Source organism: Elephas maximus, chromosome 4 (assembly GCF_024166365.1).
Source record: "Elephas maximus indicus isolate mEleMax1 chromosome 4, mEleMax1 primary haplotype, whole genome shotgun sequence".
Lineage (NCBI taxonomy): Eukaryota > Metazoa > Chordata > Mammalia > Proboscidea > Elephantidae > Elephas > Elephas maximus.
Window position 1 is genome coordinate 39836852 of NC_064822.1, and position 25650 is coordinate 39862501.

At 37.5% G+C, this 25650-nt stretch overlaps 1 protein-coding gene across 1 annotated transcript in view; it reads left to right on the top strand.

Annotated features, from left to right (window-relative positions):
• Positions 1-25650, top strand: part of CUBN (cubilin) — a 341241-nt gene that overhangs the window by 99416 nt on the left and 216175 nt on the right. Inside the window, exons 23-27 of the mRNA XM_049881914.1 lie at positions 4508-4694; positions 6062-6222; positions 6617-6798; positions 7887-8043; positions 11139-11326. Of these exons, the coding sequence (XP_049737871.1) occupies positions 4508-4694; positions 6062-6222; positions 6617-6798; positions 7887-8043; positions 11139-11326 (875 nt within the window). The remainder of the gene's footprint in view (positions 1-4507; positions 4695-6061; positions 6223-6616; positions 6799-7886; positions 8044-11138; positions 11327-25650) is intronic.

The window sequence follows — 25650 nt, forward strand, 5'->3', positions numbered from 1 at the left end:
TTTATTCCATTGATCTATGTGTCTGTCATTGTACTAGTACGAGGCTGTTTTGACCACTGTGGCTGTATTCTAGGCTCTGAAATAGGTGTGTGAGGTCCTCTTCTTTGTTCTTTTTCTTCAACAATGCTTTGCTTATCAGGGCCTCTTTCCTTTCCATATAAAGTTGATGATTAGTTTTTCCATCTTGTTAAAGAATGCTATTGCATTTTTTCTGTAGATCTCTTTGGTTATTCGAAAATATTTTTGCTGAATATTCAAACCTTTTTTTTTCTTCCTTGTCGACATTTTAAAGGTGTGTTCCTTTTTCTTATTGCCTCCATTGTTTCTGATTAGAAGCCAGCTATCATGTTTTTTTTTTTAGTCATTTGTGTTATAGTTTACCTGTATGTAATGTCTCCATTTGCCTTAAAAAAAATTAATTTACTTTATTTTTGTTTTTTCAGTAGTTTGACTCTGATGTGCCCAAGTGTGGTTTTCTTTTATTTATTCTGCTTTGCGCTCACTAAACTCCTTGTATCTAAATAGAAGTTTTTCATTATACTTAGGAGAATTTTGATTATAATTTCTTTACTTTTTTTCTGATCCGTTCTCATTCTCTTCTCTTTCTAGGTCTCTAATTACATGTGCGTAATTCCTCCTCACCCCCAGGGATTTCTGAGGCTCTGTTTATTTTTCTGCAGTTTTTTTCCCCCTCTTTCTTTTTCAGATTGAATAATTTATATTTGTCTTCAAATTTATTGATCGTTTTTCCCTTTATCCCCAATTTAATCTTAACCCCTTCACAAACTTTTAATTTCAGTTAATATGCTTTTAAGTTCTAGAATTTCTTTGTGGTGGTTTTTTAATAGTTTCCCTTTTTTCTGCTAAGATTCCCCATTTATTTACTCATTGAGTGCATATATTCTTTTAAGTTATTGAACATATTTCTAAGAGCTGTCTTAATATCCTTCTCTATTGAATCCAAAATCTGGATCATCTTAGAGTCACAATATCACATGTTTTTCTTGACTATTTTCACATTTTTTTTTTACTATTGAACACTATTTTCTTACTATAATTCATATTTCCCTATTTCTTTACATTAATAGTAATTTTTAATTTTTGTACCAGACATGGTAAATGACATGTTGCAGAGACTGGATTCTCTTATCTTCTCTTAGAGCTTGTTAGAAACTCAATATTTGGCTGGTTAATTCGTACTTGTATAGTTGTTTTTTTTTTTTTTTTTTGGTTAAGGCATATTTGTGAAAACCCCTAGCTGTTTCCTAAGCCCCACTTTCTTGGTGGGTATCAACTTCCAAGTTTTGTCACTCCTGCAGGTCTTACTAAGATTTGGACATATGCTTTGACAGGGAAGGTTTAGAGAAGGCTTGCTCTTGGCCGTGGTTCTCACTTCTAAGGTGTGGCCTTTCTGGTATTTCAGGCGGATGCTTCAGGTATCAATGAAGTATCCCCATTCTGGTTGAGACAGAACTCCAAAGTCTCCCAGTCTTGCTATGACCTCTGATATCTCCATCTAGGAGCAAGTGCTTTCTGGTATGCCTGGTGAAGTCTCACCCCCTGCATGCCCAAACCAGGGTAAGCCAAACACTCAAGGGGAGCCTACATAGACTTTGGTTTTTATGTCTACACACAGCTCCTCTCTAGAGCATTTCCCTGCGGATTCCAGCTGCTTTGGCAACCATAAACTCTGATTTGTGCTTCCTCAGCTCAGCAAGTATTCCATGCACTGCTAGGGCTTTAGCTTTCGGCTGTGGTCAGAATTTTCTGCCTAGACCAAGAAAATCATAGGCCTCACCTCATGAGTTTCCTTTCTGTCAAGGGTCACAATCTTGCCCTTCCTGTTGTCCAAAGTCTTATATATTTGGTGAAGTTTTATATAGTTGTTATGAAAAGAGGAGAGTCGACTTAGTTATTACTGGTAGTAGAAGGCCCAATAGTTTACATTTAAATAAACAGTATAAAATATTAAAGAATCCCAGCCTACCAGGAGACAGAGTGGGGAAAAGAGGGGGGGAGAATGAGGTAAGAAAAAGTAGAGGAGTGAAGATGTTGGGGGGAGAGTAGCCTGAAAGGGAAAAGCTGAGTGGGCAGAAAATGGGAGGATATATGGTCCACCTACCGCCTCAATTTTCAATACAATTTGTGATGTTATTTAAAAAAAAAATTTATTAGAACCTAATCTGGGCTAGGTATTAGGCTAAAAAATCCATTGCCTTTGAGTCCATTCCATCCAACTCATAGCCACCTTGTAGGACAGAGTAGAACTTCCACGTAGGGTTTCTAAGGCTGTAAATTTTTACAGAAGCAGACTGCCACATCTTTCTCCTGCAGAGTGGCTGGTGAGTTTGAAACACCAACCTTCCTATTAGCAGCTAAGCATTTTAACCACTACACCACCATGACTCCTAATAGGGGAAATATACTCACATAAAAACAATTACAAGAAAATGTATTTGGGGCTCAAACTGCAGTTGGCACGAAGTTTTATTTACTTATTTATTAGCACATAGTTTTATTGCATGTTTCATCTAGTAGATGATTTAAAGAATAGCATGGGGAAACGAATAGTTCCAAACTGCTTAAATATACCACGTTATCAATATATCAAATCAAAAGCAATTGCTAAGCCAGGTAATAAGTTACAAAGAAAGAGTAATTTTGGCTTATACAGAAAAGAAATGTACAGTGTTTTCAAAGCTCTTAACAGTTACCTACTAACACAAATCTCCAATGCTTAACTTAGAATTGGAAGCTGAGTTTCACAGTAGTAAAATTTTTAACCTAATTTACATTTGTTTTTATGTATTACTAAGATGTTGATTTTATGTCACAATGGTGCTTTCCAGTGTTCACAATTTACGGTTTCTGTTTGTATATGTGTAGTTCACTAACATAAGGGGCAGTTATTACAATTATAAACTATCCTTAGAAAGAGAACAAAACCCCACCTTACACAGAACTCTGAACATGGTATGACTTAAAACATATTAATCAACATAGTCTTTAATATTTTAGCCATTTTCTAAATACCAGCCTGTAAACTTGCCTATTTAATATATGAGAGCTTCAACTTTGTTGAGAAATTATGCATTATGGCATAAAGTATTGTTGAGCACAGAAAAATTAATTCTGTTTGTTTGGGAACGTTTCACAGAGGAAGGGATATTTGCGATGTTTAAATGGCAGCTAAGAGTCTGTTAAAGGATGTGAGTGGGGAAGGGGAGGTTGTTAGGTAAAGCATTTCAGACAAAGTGAAAAATGTGAAGATAATGTGAACACATCAGGGACTGCAGTTTATCATTGTACCAACAAGGGAAAAGAAGCATGATGTGCAAATCAAAATTTCAGTAGGAATTAACAAATTCCCACGAATTGCGCCAGAATAAGCAATTTACATATGGACAAGGAACAGGAGAAGTACTCATCGTTACCTCTCAAAAATTTCATTAAATTAGGTCCCTTTATGTGAGAACCTGATTTAATGAAATCTCTTGCAGACTAATTGCTAGCTATATTCGAGAAATATGCAATACACCCGTATTTCACCTCTGGGATTGAAATTGGTAAGCAGTGAACATTATCTCTTTAAGAACAGGTGACATGAGCAGATAGTTTACATGTTTGATTTACTGGCTAAAGCTGTCTGAATGTGGGTGAATGAGTCTGTCAAGTGTGTCAGCTCAGAGAGACTGGGGCATAGCTTTTGTTTAATGCCCATTTGCTCCATCGATTTTTACCTTAGTAATAATTGTTGTGGGTCTGAAGTACTTAATATACGCTTTATTTTTTCTCTCCCTCCCCCTTCCCTCCTTCTTTCTGCCCTTCTCCTTTCCCCTCCCACTCTGCCTTCACCTTGATTGACTGAACCATGTGGAAATATCTTGGCGGACTTTAAAAAAGTATATGCTGTTCATCTTTGGAGTTAAATATCACTGGAGTTAAGTAATGTAAAGTTAAATATCACTGGAGTTAAATAAAGTGAAGCCTTGATTGCCTCCTGGTTGAAAAAGAGTGACTCAAATATTTCATTAATGACCATTACTCTAAAGGCTATAAAAAAAAAAAAAAAGGCTATACAGAGATATTATAACCCATAATACTTTCTTCGCCAACACCATAATTCAAAGGCATCAATTCTTTTTCAGTCTTCTTTATTCATTGTCCACCTTTTGCATGCATTTGAAATGACTGAAAATACCATTGCTTAGGTCAGGCACACTTCAGTCCTTAAAGTGATATCTTTGCTTTTTAACACTTTAAAGAGGTGTTTTGCAGCAGACTTGCCCAGTGCAATGTGTCCTTTGATTTCTTGACTGCTGCTTCCATGGGCATTGACTGCGGATGCAAGTGAAACGAAATCCTTGATAACTTCATTCCAGAATGGCTTACTGAAAATCAAGTTTATTTGTACAAATTAATAAAGTATATATTATTGAATACATTATGAATGTAGCATAATACTTTCTATTTTCTCTGTTGCGATGATGTCCATCTGATTTTACAGCATGTTTGCAGGACTATACGATGGAATCCGGAACATTCACTTCTCCAAACTTCCCCAGTAATTATCCTAACAACTGGGAATGCATTTATAGGATCACGGTGGGAACCAGCAAACAGATTGCATTGCATTTCACAAACTTCTCCTTGGAGGAAGCCATTGGTCAATGTGTAGATTTGGTGGAAATCAGGTAACCACCTTTATTTATTTTATCATAATTTTTTTTCATTATCACCTGGAAAGATGAAGGAAAAAATAGAGAAATTAAACTCTGTAAAACTCCCTGCTGTGTACTTTCTTGCAAGAGATAAAATCCAGTGTTTGTTTTGAAGCAATTTTTTCACTGGAAATAATTGAAAGTAAACTGCAGATTTTATTTGGGCTGAGTAAACAGAGGTACTACTATTCTCAAATTAGATGCTTAGTATTGTTGAATACATAACTTCTTTATGTAAAATCAACTCAAATTTTAGGTTGTTTGTTCTCTGTCCATTTAGTTTAGTTATATCACAAAAATCATGACAGGATGGCAATCTTACCTTAAAGCTTTCCCCCAGTTTTTTTGTGTTCAGATAATAAAAGTCTAGGCTTGTAAATGTCAGTGCAGATATTTTTTCTTTCCTTTTTTTGGCATTTTGAAAGAAGGTGTTTAAAAAGTTATGTTTGCAGTAAAAGTAAGTTAACTTAATATGTTGATAACTTCCCAAATCATTGCACCCAGTTAAATTAGGCCAATTATTTTTCTTATTTTGGCATGTAACTGTGCAATCTGTTTCATTTGGTGTTTCAAAAGTCTGGATTTTTTTTTTTTTTTAAACTATGGTGAAAATATACTCACCAAAACATTTGCCAATACAACAACCAAAAAATCTGGGATCTTATAATATTTTAAAATAAATTTTATCCTATTGTGTAAAGGAAGGTACTAAAATTGTGTATCACAATTACTCCATATCATACTAAACTAGCGTAGTTTTCTTATTTTATGGCAAGTAATCATTTTTTTTTTTAATCATTGCACTTTAGCGTCAAATAAATTTTTTTTTTTTTTTAATTTGAAAAAAGCTATGGATTATAAACTAGGTTTAAGACTCCAAAAGTTCTTGAGGAAAGAATTTACAAACTTTTGCTAAGTATGTCAAATATGATATATTAAATTTTGAAAAAATCCAAATAGGAAAACATTTGATGGTTTTCTTTATAATTAAGCAACATTTCTGTATACTGTTAATAACTGTGGTTTCTTTATTCTGTTTTCTTTGACACATTTGCTAGAGGTTTTTATTTGAGAGGGTGAAGACCAAGCATATTTTCTTAATTTGCAATTGGTCAGTAAAATGTCATGCCAACATTAAATTATGGTTATTCTTTATCAAGTTTTCAAATATTATTTAAGTAAAAAATTGAAAACTTGAAATTGTGTTTCTTAGAGTATTTTTTAAAACATTTAATTGATACAAATTTATCTATTTATGATCCTAAAATTCAAATTATGTTAACTGTTTGTACAGTATATTATCAGTAACTTAGTAAATTATCATATATATTTTATCACAGAGATGGAGGCTATGAAAATTCACCATCCCTTGGAATATACTGTGGCTCAAATCCGCCTCCAAGAATCATCTCTCACAGTAACAAACTATGGATAAGGTTTAAGAGTGACCTATTTGACTCAAGGTCTGGATTCTCAGCTTACTGGGATGGGTCAGCAACAGGTAATTAGCAAAAAGCTGTCTATTTTTAGAGAATCTGATTTGGTTTCTTGTTCTCAGGTTGTCATGCTCTGTCCTTTACTTTTCCATATTTTTTTTCCAGTTGGTTTTGCCATCATTGTTTGTTATAAACTTCAACATTGTAAATATTTCCAAACATGTAAGGGAAAAACTCTAGTTCCCTGGTGTGTTTCATCAAGCTGAACATCTTGCTTAGAAAAAGGAAGGTATATTGCTGTGAGTTGGGTGTAGAGGTTAGCTACTCTTTTGTAATGCAGTTTTGTTGTGTATCTTGGTTTACAGGAAAGTCACAGTACCACCAGTTTGATATAGGCAAGAAGATTCAGTTTTACCAGGAAGAAAAAGATACATGTCATTTCATCTCTTTCCTGTATAGGTTGTGGTGGCAATCTCACAACTCCCAGTGGTGTCTTCACGTCTCCCAACTACCCGATGCCATACTACCACAGCTCTGAATGCTACTGGTGGTTGAAATCCAGTCATGGCAGCCCGTTTGAACTGGAATTCGAAAACTTCCACTTGGAGCAACATCCAAATTGCACTTTAGATTACCTGGCTGTATGTACCATGTTTCCATTGTATTACTGGCCACTCCTATCTCACTCGATGTGTTTATTTTTATTTTTTGAGATTCAGGAAAGGGGAGCATTTAAACAAATCATCTACATTAAAAAAATTTAAACAAAATGAACAGTCAAGAGAAATTGAAGAAAATGACAGTCTTCTAAGGAAGCGAGTGTTACTGAATCATTCGGCACACTACATATTTAAAATATATTGAATATGGCCTATTGGGACATCTCCCCAAAGGGATTTTAGATTTATCATAATTATTATTTATGTAATTTCTATCTATGCCTTGCAAAATAACCATTAGGAGGACTATTTTGGTAAACTAAAGAAGGTACTTGAAGTCATCAAACTGTGACTTTTTATAGAACTAACAATTCTCCATTGTCCATTAAAAAAATACGAAACAAAAATGTATTCATGTATCATAAATTATGAACTATAGGATGAAAAAGCAAAAAGGAAACTTGATATTTAATTATGGCCTCAAAATATTTATTAGCTTGGGTTCACACACTTATGCTGTGAAGTCAATTCTAACTCATAACAACCCTGTAGGACAGAGTAGAACTGCCCCGTTGAGTTTCCAAGGAGCAGCTGGTGGATTTGAACTGCCAACTTTTTGGTTAACAACCGAGCTCTTAACCACTGCACCACCAGGGCTCCTTATACTGTGCATACCCATGACTAAATAGCCTGAGTTCATAAACATTTAAATCTACTTTAAAAAATTTACTCGGGCTCTTCTTCTGTTGTTTTTTGCATTTCTGTTCCACTTCTTGTGAATTTGTAGTCTGTGGATGATGCAGAGTTAAAGTGGCCAGCTGCTTACCTAAAGGCTGGTGGCTGGAATCGACCCAGAAATGCCTCAGAAGAAAGCCTTGGTTATCTACTTCTGAAAAGTTAGCCGTTGAAAACCCTGTGGAGCACAGTTCTACTCTGACACACATAGGCTCACCATGAGTCAGAGGCGACTTAATGGCAACTGGTGTTTGTTTTATCATATGGATTACAGAGTCCTTAAGATAATGTCTGTAGCCACATTGTCTGGCATTTAAAATGTTTTTTTATTAAAGGTATATGATGGCCCAAGTACCAGCTCTCATCTACTAACGCAGCTTTGTGGGGATCAAAAACCACCTCTCATTCGTTCTAGTGGAGACAGCATGTCTTTAAAACTGAGGACAGATGAAGGACAACAAGGAGGTGGCTTCCTGGCCAGCTATAGACAGAGTAAGTATTGGCTGCTGGGTGCCTTTAGTACCCTCAAACTATTGATAAAACAAACTAAGTATAACTCACTGGTTTAAGCAATTGAAATTAATCTTAGCTTCTTATTTATGTGAAAATTTTAACTCCGTTTGAGAGAGAAAATCTCATGCATTTAGTTTAATCTCATGTAACTTAAGCATTTGTAAGCTATAGAAACATAGAAGAATATTTAATATGCTGAGATAGTTGCCATTCAGCTAAAGGTTAATATAACAGGTTAACGACTAACAGTTTTTCATTTGTGTCAAATATTGTACTACATCTTCTCTGAATAGACTTTATTCCACTGCACACAGCATTCTCCCACACTGATTTTTTATCCCCTAAAAAGTACCTTAATTTTATTAAGAGAAATTATGGTCTTGTGAATTACACATGGAGAATCACTGTGGAAGAATCTGGTCATTGTAGAACCAAAACCCACTGCCGTCGAGTGGATTCCGACTCATAGCAACCCTATAGGACAGAGTAAAACTGCCCCATAGAGTTTCCAAGGAGCGCCTGGTGGATTCAAACTGCTGACCTTTTGGTTAGCAGCCGTAGCACTTAACCATTATGCCACCAGGGTCATTGTAGAGATGCCATTTTTAAAGTTGCTTTCCCCATGAGGCAACAGGGTGGAATTAAAGGAGCATTGAACAAAAAGCCGAGCGATCTGGGATTTATCCCCACTCCAACTTGAAGTTATTTTTCTCCTTTATTTTTTTGTTTAAAATGAGGAGGTTGAATTAGATGGTCTCTCAAGCTCACTTTTAAATCTAGAATTAAATACTTTCTGGTTAGTTTTACACTAGAAATTCAAGAAAATAAGGCTTCTTTGAATTTATGTTGTTTAATAAACACTTGTATTTTTGAAAGTACTATTCCTTCTACCATTAAATTTAAAATTTATTCATAATTTTGATTTGATCCCCTAAAAATGGAATTGAAAGTCACAAAATCATATTCTGAATACACAATATTTCTTTGGTTTAATTAAAGGAGTACATGTATTTATTCTTTACTGTGTGTGAATTTTAAGATTCCCATTCATTTACTTGTGAGGTTTAGTCTGAATTCTAGATTGTTTTGAATACTGGGTTTTAATAATATACAGCTTTGTTCTTCAGAAATCCATCATTAGTGCATGACAAGTTTTCCAAAGTTCTGTGAGCTCTGGTGGTGCAGTGATTAAAGTGCTGGGCTGCTAATCGAAAGGTGGGTAGTTTGAACCCACCAGCTGTTCCTTGGGAGAAAGATGTGGCAGTTGGCTTCTATAGAGATTACAGCCTTGGAAACCCTAGGGTGCCATTCTGCTCTGTCCTGTAGGGTCGCTATGAGTCCGTATCAACTCAATGGTAATATTTAGTTTTTTTTTTTTTAGCAGTTCTTCTGGTTGGTTTCCCTAATTTTGTTATTGCTGTGCTAATTTGTTTCTTGGTTATAATCAGATTGCTTATTCAAGGTCCCTTCCTTTTCTTTTTGGTCTAGTGATATTTTTTTCTCTCTCAAAATTTCAGAACACTAAAGGAGTAAATTAGTGCACATAGGTTCTTAAAAGTAAAATCATAGCTAACCAGTGAGATTTTCTGTAAACTTTGTCACTTGAAATAGGAGATTTGCCGATAATGTTATTTCTGAGTACTGAGAGCAGGCCATACGGTCTCCTGGAGTCTATTTTTTCCCCCTCAAATGTACTCCTTGTCATTGATGCACGTGATACATGCCTGCCCAACAGCTATAACGTCTCACGGGCATCTAAAACAACAAAATTATTCTTTACAAATCCTTTGTGGATTAAACCATGACCTAAAGAGTTTCTAAGAGAAATGGTTTGAGCATCTCTCCTGTTCTGGTAAAGAAAGATTTTGAGGAGCCACAAATGTATAGTTTTCCAAACAAAGTTTATTAATGGCATGTCAGTCACCTGTGAGAAAGTAGCGATGTAGTAGAAATGTGTCTATGAACCATGGTGTTCAGAGACAACTCTTTCAGTATAATGTTACATTTCCGTTTTCTCTCATTGAACATGACAATGACAATGTGAAGAAGACTGGAGCAGAGGCATAGATATGCTTTGCTCACATCATTCAGCTTGGCTCAATTTAGCATTTACTGGGTTTGGTCTCAGTTAGTTCGTTTGTCTTAGTGTGGTTTTGTTGAAAACTCAGCTCAAGAAAATTCTGCTATTGGATTGAAGGCTTTTTCAGAATTTAAGATTTTCACTTCTTCTTTAAGTCCTTTATGCTCCCTCTATTCCTTTGGTACTTCCTGTTGGCTGACGAGAGGGATAACGGAGCCTTTATTGTGAATTTCATGCTGACTTTCGAATGTTCAACTAAACAATGTTGTTATTCATTTTTAGCATTCACATAGTACTTTGCGTTTTTAAACTGTTGAATTTAAAGGTCAGGATTTCTGTCCCTTCCAAATGTTAAGCTTAGAAAACAGAAGCACAGAATGTTTAATACACTTCTGTGAACAAACAAATCAAATTAAACTGTGAGTAGTGCTAAATTATTCTGTTCCAGACCAATTCACAGGAATTTGATGTCTATGTTAACATGGCTATTCAATTTTCATGACACTTTAAAGTTTATTAGTTTACTTATTATTTCACATTTGTCCTAACTGGAAGCCCTTTCACTGCAAAAGATATCGTACTATATATACAATGAAACCTATGAGAGCTGGAACTCAATGGGACTACCTTGTTTTCCCGGGTCTCTCAAGTTTTCCATCTTTGACAGGGCGCAGTCTTACCATTTTTCTGTTGCCCTTTCTAGTGGAGAATATCTGTTTTCCTTCTCTGACAGTTTCCGCATTACACAGGTTCTGGCTTTCACAGCTTTTACTATATGTATATATATGTGTATATGTATATTTGTATGTATATATATACACACACACACACACATATATGTATATATATACATTTTTAAATCTAGGTTTTTCCTTTTTAAAAGGGAAAATCGACATGTATCTTGGAGCAATTATGATAAAAAAAATTTTTTGATATACGTATAAAATTAAGAATCTAATCGTTCTTAACAATTACGGTTTTTTTTTTTTTTCAGTATGTGAAAATGTGATAATTGTCAACCAAACTTACGGCATCTTGGAGAGTATAGATTATCCAAATCCTTATTATGCCAATCAGCGTTGCAACTGGACCATCCAAGCCACAAAAGGCAACACTGTGAACTACACGTTTTCAGCATTTGAATTAGAAGATCACATAAACTGCTCCACAGACTATTTAGAGGTATGTATTCTGAAGCTAAATAAATCGCTGTGTTTTCAGACTGAGGTAGGCAATCCAAGCTAGAAGTCATTATGTTTTTTAGGATTGAAGCCCTAACCCTGTCCCACACATCTGTATTACACCAACCACCCGTGGTAAATGAACACATATGTTTCATGCCTTTTTCACTGCACCATCTTAATATTAAAGATATTTGATCTGTTAAATTACATACACAAAGAATGACCTGTTTTAGGTTTCAATATAATTTCCAGAGTGATTGGCCTCATATTATTTAATTTAAACAAAAATAGAAAGATAACCTCTATATTTATTCTTTTTTTTTTTTTTTTTTTATGTTTGTTCTCTATAAATAAGAGCTCAGAAAATGTTTAGGTGTTTTGAATTTCATTCAGTACCTAATTTGCCTGAGTTAGGGATTGTGATTTTGATTCCAGCTTCATTTTTTTTAATTTGTTCATTTTTCTTTTTGTAAAACGGAAGTTTCTATTTGTTATAATAATGGCAACCAGTAACAGTTACTCAACTCTCCATATGCAATATGATGTGATAAAAATTGTTTCAATAAAAAAAAAAAATTTTTTTTTAAGGCAACCCAAAATGTGAGGTAATCTGCTACTTTCACAATAAGATATTTTCTTAAAGTTTTTTTTTTTTTTTTGCAACTTGGGTTGTAATTTTTAGAGCTATAGATTGAAAAGTTAGGCACTCATTCAGCTTTGTGAATCCATGTATGATGTCTTCACTAGAAGTATCTTCTGAAATGACAAGTACCTTCTCTTATAACATTGAAATACTTTTCCACCTACCCCACTTACCCACAACATAATGACCTACTACATTTGTTTTTAAAGGTGATCAGTGATTTTTAGAAATCTTGTTTATAATGGCTTCAAAATTTCAGCACTTGCAGTTTTGAGGCCATACTCCCAAGAAATTCTTTATCCTTGTGAAAATTTCCTGGCCTGCTTTTCACCAACTCTGTCAAGAACTGGTAAAGGAAATAGCATTGGCTGAAGTTGTTTGAGGGTAACATATCTTTTCCAAATAGCACTTTGTTTTTCAAAACAAGGAAAAGAGGCTTTGTGAAGTCCTGAATATAAGAATGATCCCTTGTTTTTGAGGGATTTTTTTTGTTGTTGTTGTTAAAAAATATTGCTTTATATTTAGAAAAGTCTAACATTATAGAAATAGTAAACATAGTGTTTGTCCATTGTTGTTGTTAGGTGCCGTCGAGTTGGTTCCGACTCATAGTGACCCTATGCACAACAGAAAAAAACACTGCCTGGTCCTGAGCCGTCCTTCCAATTGTTGCATGCTTGAGCTCATTGTTGCAGCCACTGTGTCAATCCACCTCATTGAGGCTCTTCCTCTTTTCCGCTGACCCTGTACTCTGCCAAGCACGATTTCCTTCTCCAGGGACTGATCCCTCCTGATAATATGTCCAAAGTACGTAAGACGCAGTCTCGCCATCCTTGCTTCCAAGGAGCATTCTGGTTGTACTTCTTCCAAGACAGATTTGTTTGTTCTTTTGGCAATCCTTGGTATATTCAATGTTCTTCGCCAACACCACAATTCAAAGGCGTCAATTTTTCTTCAGTCTTCCTTATTCAGTGTCCAGCTTTCACATGCATATGATGCGACTGAAAATGCCATGGCTTGGGTCAGGTGCACCTTAGTCTTCAAGGTGACGTCTTTGCTCTTCAACACCTTAAAGAGGTCCTTTGCAGCAGATTTACCCAGTGCAATGTGCCTTTTGATTTCTTGACTGCTACTTCCATGGGTGTTGACTATGGATCCAAGTAAAATGAAATCCTTGACAACTTCAATCTTTTCTGTGTTTATCATGATGTTGCTCATTGGTCCAGTTGTGAGGATTTTTGTTTTCTTTATGTTGAGGTGTAATCCATACTGACGGCTGTGATCTTTGATCTTCATTAGTAAGTGCTTCAAGTCCTCTTCACTTTCAGCAAGCAAGGTTGTGTCATCTGCATAACGCAGGTTGTTAATAAGTCTTCCTCCAATCCTGATGCCCCGTTCTTCTTCATATAGTCCAGCTTCTCATATTATTTGCTCAGCACACAGATTGAATAGGTATGGTGAAAGAATACGACCCTGACACACACCTTTCCTGACTTTAAACCAATCAGTATCCCCTTGTTCTGTCCGAACAACTGCCTCTTGATCTATGTAAAGGTTCCTCATGAGCACAATTCAGTATTCTGGAATTCCCATTCTTTGCAGTGTTATCCATAGCTTGTTATGATCTACACAGTCGAATGCCTTTGCATAGTCAATAGAATACAGGCAAACATCCTTCTGGTATTTTCTGCTTTCAGCCAGGATCCATCTGACATCAGCAATGATATCCCTGGTTCCACGTCTTCTTCTGAAAACGGCCTGAATTTCTGGCAGTTCCCTGTCGGTATACTGCTGCAGCCGTTTCTGAATGATCTTCAGCAAAATTTTGCTTGTGTGTGATATTAATGATATTGTTCACTAATTTCCACTTTTGGTTGGATCACCTTTCTTGGGAATAGGCATAAATATGTCCATTAGGAATTTAAATTTATTAGTATTCAAAGAAAATAAGGCACAACATAAAACAAATTTATAAGCATTAACTAGTCAGTTCTTTAAAACTGTTTTTACTTGATCTTATGTTTTAAAAGAAATTAAGAGAAAAAATATATAGTGTATAGAGTATTTTATATTTACCCCCATATTAACCATTTCCAATGTTCTTCATTTGCTACTCTGGACTTAGGCTACCTTTTAGTCTGAAATAGTTCCTTTATTATTTCTCATAGATCAGGTCTTTGGCAATGGTTTTAAAGTTCACTTTCCTTGATCTGGAGTTCAAATGGTCTTCTCAAGGTTCTTTCATGCTTGTCTTATTCCATATACCTGGGGTATTCATTCGTTTCTTCACATGGTGAGATGTTGTTCATTTTTTAGCAAAATTGGAAAAGTTGTTTTCACAGCCGCTTGTTCACAGCACGAAACAGCAGTTTATCATGTTATGCTGTGGCCAGTTGTGACTGTGTCCACATGCCCTGCTGGACTGTGGGCCTTTGGGAGCTGTGAATTATCTCCTACTTTTCTTTTTAATTATATAGCCAGGCACTTGTAATACAGTTAGGACCTTACAAGAGTTCAATAAGTTCAAGTTAAGTTGAATATTATAGCTACATTTTAGCATCAGTCTAATGATAAGTAATTATTGAGAAATAACTGAATTCCAAACTAATCTTTTTGTATAATTCCTATGCATTCACCTCAATTCCACAACTCTGAGCACAAACCAAAATTAGACTCTTGACCTTGTAGAACGTTGCGTGTGTAACAATATGCTAGGTACTATACTAGTGATCTGATAAAGTACAATGAAGAAAGCTACAGAGAGGAGAAAGCTTTTGAACTGGACTTTAAAGGAGGCCTTGGCAGAAAAAGTGGGCCGGGAAATGAGATTAAACAACATATTCAGTGACTAAATTCCAATTCTTTGGATTCACTTGAGAATGGAATGATAACCAGAAAGGGCCGTCGGGTAATTTCTGGAGGTCTTTGAAAATTGTAAAAAAGAATGAAACAAAACAAAAACTTGTTTCAACAACTACAGGACGGAATATTAGGAGCCCTCCATAGATGACGTGTCTGTCATGTTATGGGCATATCATTTCTCTTGTGCAACATTGATGGACAAAGCTGTGAAAATACAGAACGAGAACCAGAAGTTCAGTAAAGCCTTCCAAAGAACAGCACAGTTGCCAGAAGGGAGGAGATTTTTTTCCCCATCTCTGTAAGCCAAGGGGCAAGACCAAAGCAATAGCTACAGTGGCTGGTCTATGATGGAAATTTTAGAAACCCAAATAACCATTTGAGGAGAGTAAAGCAGCAAACACAATCTAGTTTCCATGATTGTAATAACTTCTAGTTGAAGTTTTTTTTTTTTTTTTTTTTAAGTGACTTAGCCAAGTCCCAATTAAATGACTGTTCTTGCAGCCAGGCCTTAGTTATTTTGAATTAATGAAAATGAAAGTACAATAGGACTTGATTAGGTGCTAGTCAGACATTGTGTCCAACCATGCTGAGAGGTATGAGTTGGTAAAGGTCCCATTGGGAAGTAAATCTATCCCGTATTATTTTTTCCTATGGGCAAACAAAAGGCATCAAATTTGGAAATAAAATACTCAGTGAAAAAAAAGAGTCATTTGCTTACAGGAATAAAGCAGTATTACCCATACAGTAAGGAGAAATCAATCTTAAAGATTCTTCCATACTTCAAAACTTGATTTAACTTTATTTTTATTTTTAAGTCTCCACATAGAAGAGGAGGTTTCTAACAGGTAGTTGAACATAGAAGCTGAAGCAATCGATTTGGCATAAATCAGTTCAAAGATGGTACAGGGAGCCCAGAGAATGTGTTAGGTCACCAGGGAATATGGGTGTGGTGAGAAGTGGACAGAACCCTGGGGAACAGTAGCATTGAAAGGATGGGCAGAAGAAAAGAAGCTCAGAAAGGAGGCTGAGTGAGAGATCCTGAGGTGACATAGAAAACTAGGAGGGTGTTAGGTCATGGCAGCCTAGAAAAAGGAGTATAATAGAGAGTGGCACCAATCCACATGGTGAGCTGCTCCTCAGATGTCAAGAAGGGTAAGAGTTGAGAAGTGTCCCTTGGAGATCATTTTGACTCTGGGGAGAGCGGTGTTTTTGGAGTGGTGGGAAGGGTAGCCAGATTGCAGTGGGAAGGGGCATGAAGGATGAGTGAATGGAGACTAAAACCTACATGCATTCACTATCCTTGTTCTCTGGGCAAACCATGTAAGCCATGTCCTCTTTTCTCCAGTTCTTTATCCTTCATTTTCCCGGCTGGTCTGCATGTGGCAAACTTTCATGTGACACCCTCCTCTGCATGTTCTCTTGTATGTCAATTGCATTTAAAATGTGGTCTCCAGAATTGGACCCAACACTTCAGCTAACCTGGCTAGTGCCAAGTACGCTGGGACTTTATTATCTGGTTCATATGTTTCTGTCATTGTAGGATTAGATTACATGTGGTTTATTGTTAGCCAAGTTATAATTATGGCCTATGTGAAAGGTTATAATCTCTTTTACATGAATTTCTATGACTTCATAAACCAAAAACCAAACCTGTTGCCCCTGAGTCCATTCTAACCCACAGTGACCCTATGGGACAGGGTAGAACTCCCTCATAGGGTTTCCAAGAAGCAGCTGATGGTTGAACTGCTGACCTTTTGGTTAACAGCAGAGCTCTTAACCACTTCACCACCAAGGTTCCTATGACTTCATAGCCATATCTTATACAGTGAAACCTGTAAGAGCTGAAACACAACCGTACTGCCTTGTTTTTCTGGGTCTTGAAAGTTTTCTGCCATTGACAGCGTGCAGTCTTAACACTTTTCTATTGCTCCTTTTTGTGAAAAATATTTGAGTTTTCCTTCTCTGACTGTAAGGTTTCTGCCTTACACAGGTTCTGGCTTTCACAGGTTTTACTATATAAATTAAAAAACAATCTAAATAGAGATACGATTTCTAGCAAGTTATATTTGACAGTTTCGCCTAAGAGATCCATCACATGATTTCTCTAAATCCTGATTTGCTGGTTGGCAGAGCATTATATCATTTTTTTTAAAAGAGCTGAAATGCATTTATTAATCCAGTTAACTATAACTGGATTTTTTTTTAAATAATTTTTATTGTGCTTTAAATGAAAGTTTACAAATCAAGTCAGTCTCTCACATATAAACTTATATACACCTTACTACATACTCCCATTTACTCTCCCCCTAATGAGTCAGCCCGCTCCCTCCTTCCAGTCTTTCCTTTCATGACCATTTTGCCAGTTTCTAACCCTCTCTACCCTCCCATCTCCCCCTCTAGACAGGGGATGCCAACACAGTCTCAAGAGTCCACCTGATACAAGTAGCTCACTCCTCATCAGCATCTCTCTCCAACCCATTGTCCAGTCCATTACATGGCTGATGAATTGTCTTCAGAAATGGTTCCCCTCCTGGGCCAACAGAAGATTTGGGGACCACAACCGCGGGGATTCTTCTAGTCTCAGTCAGACTATTAAGTCTGGTCTTTTTATGAGAATTTGGGGTCTGCATCCCACTTTTCTCCTGCTCCCTCAGGGGTTCTCTGTTATGCTCCCTGTCAGGGCAGTCATCGGTTGTGGCCGGGCACCGTCTAGTTCTTCTGGTCTCAGGATGATGTAAGTCTCTAGTTCATGTGGCCCTTTCTGTCTCTTGGGCTCATAATTATCTTGTGACCTTGGTGTTCTTCATTCTCCTTTGGTCCAGGTGGGCTGAGACCAAGAGCATTATATCATTTGCAAAAAGAATCATTGGCCTACTAAGTGTTCAAAAATAATTGATAAAAATGTCAAGCAGGATGGCACCTATTTCAAATACTCTAAAATGACAGGTTCTTTTTGGTTAAAGTGAACATATTAATGAACATTTTTGGGATAGCACTATTCATATAACTAGGTAATAATACCACTTTCCATGTACACTCATTTACAGTTTTCTCTCACCCTTAGAGATATCATGAAGGAGTGTTCCATGGAGCCCTCTGATCTACTGCTGTAGTGACACTATCACAAAGAGAAATTAATGTTGTTTTAGCATGACTTCTTCATAGATAAGTAATTGTTGTTGTTGTTAGGTGCTGTCGAGTTGGTTCCAACTCATAGTGACCCTATGCACGACAGAACGAAACACTGCCCGGTCCCGAGCCATCCTTACAATCGTTGTAATGCTTGAGCTCATTGTTGCAGCCATTGTGTAATCCACCTCATTGAGGCTCTTCCTCTTTTCCACTGACTCTGTACTCTGCCAAACACGGTTTCCTTCTCCAGGGACTGATCCCTCCTGATAACATGTCCAAAGTACGTAAGACGCAGTCTCGCCATCCTTGCTTCTAAGGAGCATTCTGGTTGTACTTCTTCCAAAACAGATTTGTTTGTTCTTTTGGCAGTCCATGGTATATTCAATGTTCTTCGCCAACACCACAATTCAAAGGCATCAATTTTTCTTCAGTCTTCCTTATTCAGTGTCCAGCTTTCACATGCATATGATGCGATTGAAAATACCGTGGCTTGGGTCAGGCGCACCTTAGTCTTCAAGGTGACATCTTTGCTCTTGAACACCTTAAAGAGGTCCTTTGCAGCAGATTTACCCAATGCAACGCGCCTTTTGATTTCTTGACTGCTGCTTCCATGGCTGTTGATTGTGGATCCAAGTAAAATGAAATCCTTGACAACTTCAATCTTTTCTGTGTTTATCATGATGTTGCTCGTTGGTCCAGTTGTGAGGATTTTTGTTTTCTTTATGTTGAGGTGCAATCCACACTGAAGGCTGTGGTCTTTGATCTTCAAATTAGTAGTCATTTGTTATAATCATGTCTTAGTTTCCTAGTGCTGCCATAACAAAAAAATACCACAAGCAGGTGGCTTTAAAAAACACAAATTTATTGTCTTGCCACTTTGAAGTCTAGAAATCCAAATAAGGGCATTGGCTCTAGGGGAGGGTCCTTCCTTGTCAGTAGCCTCTGGTGTTCCTTGGCATTCCGTGGCTTGTTCCTCACGTGATCCCTTCCCCCTGTGACTGTGTCTGTGTGTATCTGCTTTTTTCATAAGACTCCATTCAGAAGGGATTACTGGGTAGATTTAGGACCCACCTACTTCAGTAGGGCCTCATTAACATAACAAAAGAAAACCCTTATTTCCAAACAGGGTCATATTTACAGTTACCAGGGTTAGGACTTTGATGTAACTTTTTGGGGGACACAATTCAATCCATAACAATCTATGGCATCACTTCTTTCTTTACCATATGCCTATGTTTTTGGTTTTTTTTAGCATTTGATTTAGAATTAAAAAAAAAAATAAAAGCAATTACTGTCAATCTTTTTATTCTTTGAGTTTCCAGAATAAATCTTTTCCACATTTTGGAATTGAAACATTTTCTCTTCAGACCTCTGGCCATCCTCCTGTTTTTCGTTTTTCTGGTTTGCACTCTTGGTTTTAGATACTAAAACACAGTCAAACTAAGACACTTAGGAAGGATTAGTGTTTGTGAAAGGACTATTACTCTGTGCAGAGAAAGAAACTCCATGAAACACAAGATAAACTGAAAAGATAGGAGAGGGTCAGGAACTAAGACGATGAGGCTGACTCCCCACTCTTTTAAATCTTTGCTGCTTTCCCTACATATACGCACTCTGTTCAGATCTTTCTCTTCAAAGGGCTTCCTCTGAGTTCTGCAACCTCACAATTTTAGCTTACAATCAACTAGAATTAGCCTTGGTGACTGTCTTAGTCATCTGGAGCTGCTATAACAGAAATACCACAAGTGGATGGCTTTAACAAAAAGAAGTTAATTTTCTTACAGTAAAGTAGGCTAAAAGTCCAAATTCAGGGTGTCAGCTCCAGGAGAGGGCTTTCTCTCCCTGTCAGCCTTCTCATCAGTCTTCTCCCAGGCTAGGAGCTTCTCAGCGCAGGGACCCCAGGTCTAAAGGATGCACTCTGCTGCTGGCACTGCTTTCTTGGTGGTATGAGGTCCCCAACTCTCTGCTTACTTCCTTTCCTTTTATCTCTTGAGAGATAAAAGGTGGTGCCGGACACACCCCAGGGAAACTCCCTTTATATTGGATCAGGGATGTGACCTGGTAAAAGGTGTTACAATCCCACCCTAATCCTCTTTAACATAATATTACAATCACAAAATGGAGGGCAGCCACAGAATACTGGGGATCATGGCCTAACTAAATTAATACACACGTTTTTGTAGGGATGTAATTCAATCCATGACAGTGACAAATTCCCAGAAGAGGCGTCTCATCTTTTTGAACTCAGCAGCAATGTCTTGGATTTCTAGCCCATCTATGGATGGGCATCCCTCAGGGCAGGGACAATCAGCTTTGGTCAGGAGCAATGAGGTCAAGCCCTGCAGCCAGGGTCGTTCACAGATCATGACTGTGGGCAGAGGCAAACTCTTGAGCAGGCACCTGTGTACAGCTGGTGTGCTAAAACGTTTCTTAAACACCTATGAATTCGCCAAGGTTACAAAATTAGTTCTGTAATGACAGTACCATTCAGCACTGCAGGAGTAGTTCCCTTAAAAAAAAGGCCTGGCAAAATTCATTTAAAGGAGTCTGCTGTCTTCCGCACTGGACTTTAATGTCCTCTTAATAATGTCTCTTCCAGTTTCAAAATCAAATTAGGCATGCGTCTGCCACCACTTTGTCATGCCATATTATCTTCTCCAAGCATTGGTTTGACCCACGTTTTGATCTTTCTTTTCCCCTAATCTTAGCTTTCTGCATGAGTCAGAACTGACCGGATGACGACTAACAACAATCTTATCTTAAAAATACCGACATTTTCACTAACAGTGCTGTTTGCCAAAGTTTAGCTCCTGTGTATGTGTGCACATAAAAAGGTCAAAAAGCTCCTGTGTAACCCCATGGGTTTCTTAGATTGATTTCTTCAAAATTTTCCCATTTTTGCCTCAAAGTTTAATCCAGACTTTGTGGCCAGAATTTAGTATTTTAGAATTTTTCATTTTATTGAATTTTCTTTCTTTTTTTTCCATTGTTTTTCTTTTCTTTTTTTCTTTCTTCCTTCTTTCCTTCCTTTCTTTTTTGTCCATGGGCTTATACCTCCTTTTGAATTTCTAGAGTCTGACTCCCCCAAATTTAGGCCCACAACTAGGGTTTCAGTTATCACAGGCTCTAAGGCAAATGGATCACTCTCTCCTATTGTTTTCGTCATTCTCACATCAACAACCACTTCTTTGCTGCCCAGACTTAGCCTGGAGTAGAACTTCTCCTCACTATTTTCTTAGAGATGAAAACATACAAAGTATTCATCAAATGCTATGCTTCTTTCAGTACATGACACCTAATTGATTTCCCAAAAACTCATTGCCGTCGAGTCGATTCTGACTCATAGTAACCCTACAGGACACAGCAGAACTGCCCCATAGGGTTTCCAAGGAGCAGCTTGTGGATTCGAACTGCCAGCCTTTTTGGTTAGCAGCCAAGCTCTTAAACATTACGCCACCAGGTCTCCAGTTGATTCCCAGGTGGTTGGAATTACCTCCCCATTCTTACTCCATCTGTCTTTCCTGACACACTAGTGTTTATATAGTTCCTTTGTGAAAATACTGCTTTCTCTACTGAGGAAGCAGTTGATGGTCAAGGGTAAAGTCCCGATAACTGGCTACTAAATCTGGCTGCACTCCAGAATCACCTGGGAATCCTAGTAGAATAATATTCTTAGACCTCACCACAGACTTAGTCAGTCAAAACCCTTGGTGATTACAGTAGAATGTGCCCAGAACAAGTCTTCAGTCCAGCGCTTGAAATCACTGTCCATAGCCCACTTCTATCATGATGATGTGTTGTCATAGCCTACTATGTGCTAGGCACTATTATAGACACTTTTTGTTATCACATAATAATAGTCCTGTAAATGGGTATGCTCATTTAACTGACAAGAGAGCTGGAACTCAAATAAGTAACAACACTTTCCTCAAAATTACACTGCTAGGAAGTGGTGGAGTCTAGGTTCAGGCTCAGATCTGTCTAACCAGAGTGTGGAGTCTGGAGCTGGCCTGGGTTCAAAGCATGGCTCCTCCTCACTAGTGTGTTCTTGGACAAGGAATTTAACCTCTTGCCGCCCTCAGTTTCCTCATGAGTCAAATGGGGACAATAATTGTACCTATTCATAAAGTTGTTAAATGAGATAATTAGCCTGCCCGGCAAATATTGAGTGCTCAAGAAATACTTGTTATTCCCCCACACTCTTTCTGGTGAGAACGTAAGTCTGAATTGGCCATTCAAATTTTTCCTCCAACTTTTCAGGACATTGTCTCTCACCCTCATAACCATCTCCACCTCTTAGATGAATGGCTACTCCTTCCTCATGAGATCTGGCTTCCTGCCCCAGGTAGAGCCTTGGGTCTTTTTGCAGCTCTGACAGTTCAGAGTTTGTTCTCTTCTTCTTCCAATTTACCTGACTCCATTCATACACCTCTCTCTCTCTGTGTCTCTTTTTTCTTTTTAATGAGGTGGCCTTCTGTCCATTTAATTTTAGTGGAATCAGCATATTTTATTCAGCACACATGCGGACGATGCTGTATATAAAAATAATTATTTCTCAATACAAAACACATGCATGCTGTTGACAATTCAACACATCATTCCAGTTGGCTATGAGTGGCACAAACGGTTAAGCTGTTGGCTACCAACGGAAAGGCTGGTGGTTCTAACCCACCTATAGGTCCCTCAGAAGAAAGACCTCGTGATCTGCTTCCAAAAGGTCACAAATATGAAAACCCTATGGAGTGCATTTCTATTCTGAAACACATGGGGTCACCATGAGTCGGAATCAACTTGATGGCAACTGCTTTTTGGTTTTTATGATCATAGGTACATATTTCTAAACCAAAAAACAGAGACACATGGCTAGAGTGATTGCTGTCAATTTTTAGAATGCTTACCTACAGCAAACTTTTAAAAATTGATGTAGGGTGTGGTCCTTTGTACTAAACCATCTGCCTTTGATACCAACACACTCAGGTTTGCTACCTTCTACCCCAGTCCTGAGCTTTTTTTTCCTCCTCCTTTCTTCTTTCATTTTCTTCTGTCCCATTCCCCACCCTTTTCTCTGGACAATTGAGATCCTCTTTGCTTGGTCTCCAGCTCCCATCTCCACCATCCACTTAGGCCCCCTCTCTTCCCATTTGGTGTTTACAGGATCTCTTCAACCGTAAGAGAGGCTGTGGTACAGTGGCACATGAATGGAGGTCAGAGTGAGGAAACTTAGGTTTGAGTCCTAGTTTTGCTGTTAGCAGGCTAAGTGACCTTTAATAAGCGACACAACTTCTCTGGGTATCAATGTGCTCACTCATGAAGTGAACTAAGGTTGCTTGGTTTAATTATTTCTAAGGTCCATTGCAGCTTTTCAATAATATTGATCTTTCTGTTTCTCCACATATCAATTGGCCATTTGATTTTCTTCTAGTTTTCCTGGACCATTTTTGTCATTTTTTTCATTGACATTTGGACTGTGGAAAATAGGTATTCCCTCTTATACAGCAGTTGCTCTGTTACAATTATTTATTTATTTTAGTTGTACTTTAGATGAAGGTTTACAGAACAGTTAGTACACATATTGTTTTATGACATTGGTTAACAACCCCATGACATGTCAACACTCACTTCTCAACCCTGGGTTCCCTATTACCAGCTTTTCAGTTCCCTCCTGCCTTCTAGTCCTTGCCCCTGGGCTGCTGTGCCCCTTTAGTCTTGTTTTGTTTTATGAGCCTGTCCAATCTTTGGTTGAAGGGTGAACCTCAGGAGTGACTTCACTACTGAGCTGAAAGGGTGTCTAGGGGGCCATACTGTCAAGGTTTCTCCAGTCTCTCTCAGGCCAGCAAGTCTGGTCTTTCTGTTTGAGTAAGAATTTTGTCCTATGTTTTTCTCCAGCTCTGTCTAGGACCCTCTGTTGTGATCCTTGTCAGAGCAGTCAGTGGTGGTAGCTGGGCACCATCTAGTTCTACTGGACTCAATATGGTGGAGGCCGTGGTATATGTGGTCCGTCAGTCTTTGGACTAATCTTTCCCCTGTATCTTTAGTTTTCTTCATTCTCCATTCATACATTTCTTGATAGGACTTTGATTCCTCTCCATTTCCTTATAATCTGTCTAAAGGCAATTCTCTACTACCCTTGTAAAAAACATCACATCCTCTCTGTTAAGTGAAGTATAATCAGATTTCTACCTGGGAGGAATGTTAGCTTGAGTTTGCAGCACACATCACTGCTGATCACATGATGACATAACAGATTATACCTAGGTCCCAGGAATACTTTCCTCAGTTTCCAAAAGCCTTGGTTTAAAAATAAACTATAGTCCTCTCCAGGGTCTCATTGGAAATAGTTCCAGACACTTCTTTTTTCTGTTGTTCTTGGAGGATTCGCTAGAATTAAAACTGCTTAAGTCAGCTCTACCTGGTAACTACTGTGGGATGCTAATAATAAACAAAGGTTTATTTATTTCTGTAGTGCTCACACACAAAAGAATATCTTAAGGCACTCAGGCTACATAGTAGAATGTACAACCTTTCTCAGTAGTCTTTATACCCGTTCAGTATAGCATAGTGGCTAAGAGTAAAGACTCAATTATTTTCCCAGGAAGAGCCCAGCCTGGGTTTAAACATGGGCTCTACCACTTACTAGTCGGGTGACCTTGGGCAAGTTCTGTAACTTCTATATGCCTCACTTTACTCATCTGTAGAATGGGGAAAATCAGAGTACCTCCTTCCTTTGGGGAAGGTTAAATGAGTATGTAAAGAGACAAAATAAAGCCTGTCACATATTAAACACTTAGATGAACGTTGTTGTTAGTTGTTGAGTTGATTCTGACTTACGGTGACCCCATTTGGGTAGAGTAGAACTCTTCCATAGCGTTTTCAAGACTGGTTGTTAATAGTTGCACTGTTTCTAGTGAAGTACCTCAGTTAGGTATAGAGAAATTGACAGATAGAGAACATTCAATTCTTTCTTTAGGCCGAGATATAATTAAATCAAAACCACTTGCTGTTGAGTCAACTCCGATTGATGGCGACCCATCATAGGTCAGAGTATAACTGTGTTCCTTAGGGTTTTCAACGGCTGATTTTTTCAGAAGTAGAGCTCCAGGTCTTTTGGTCAGCAGCTGAGTGAGTTAATTGTTTGGACCACCCAGGGACTCTGAAATATAATGAGTGGCTCATTCTTCAAGACACTTAATTTTCTTTTTGCTTTCTGTGTGATGCTTGCTTTGTTAATGCATTTTCACACTTCTCACAAAGGATAAATGAGAAACCACCATTTTAGTTCATTTATTTTACTAAAAGCTCTGTTAAGAAATGTGATGAAAAAAATAGTGATTCTGTTGACAAACAGGAGTTTGGGCTACCTTGAAATAATGTTTTTATTATTCTCTATCAAAGAAATTTGTAATATCCTTGAATTTAATGATTCTTTTTTTTTTTAAATAAAGGAAGCAAGATAAATTCTTGAGTAGTTGATGCTTTTCAAAATGTTAAATTACTTAATTTGTGTAAACCTCAGTTTCCAGAACTCTAAAATGGGAATAATAATCCTACCTTCATTATATGGTTATTAGGAATATTTAAATTAGTTAATATATATTAAAAGCTTGAAATAATATTCAGCACAGAGTAAGTGCTAATAAATATTATCTATTATTATTTTAACATAAACGTAAGTTTATGGACTATTTTTG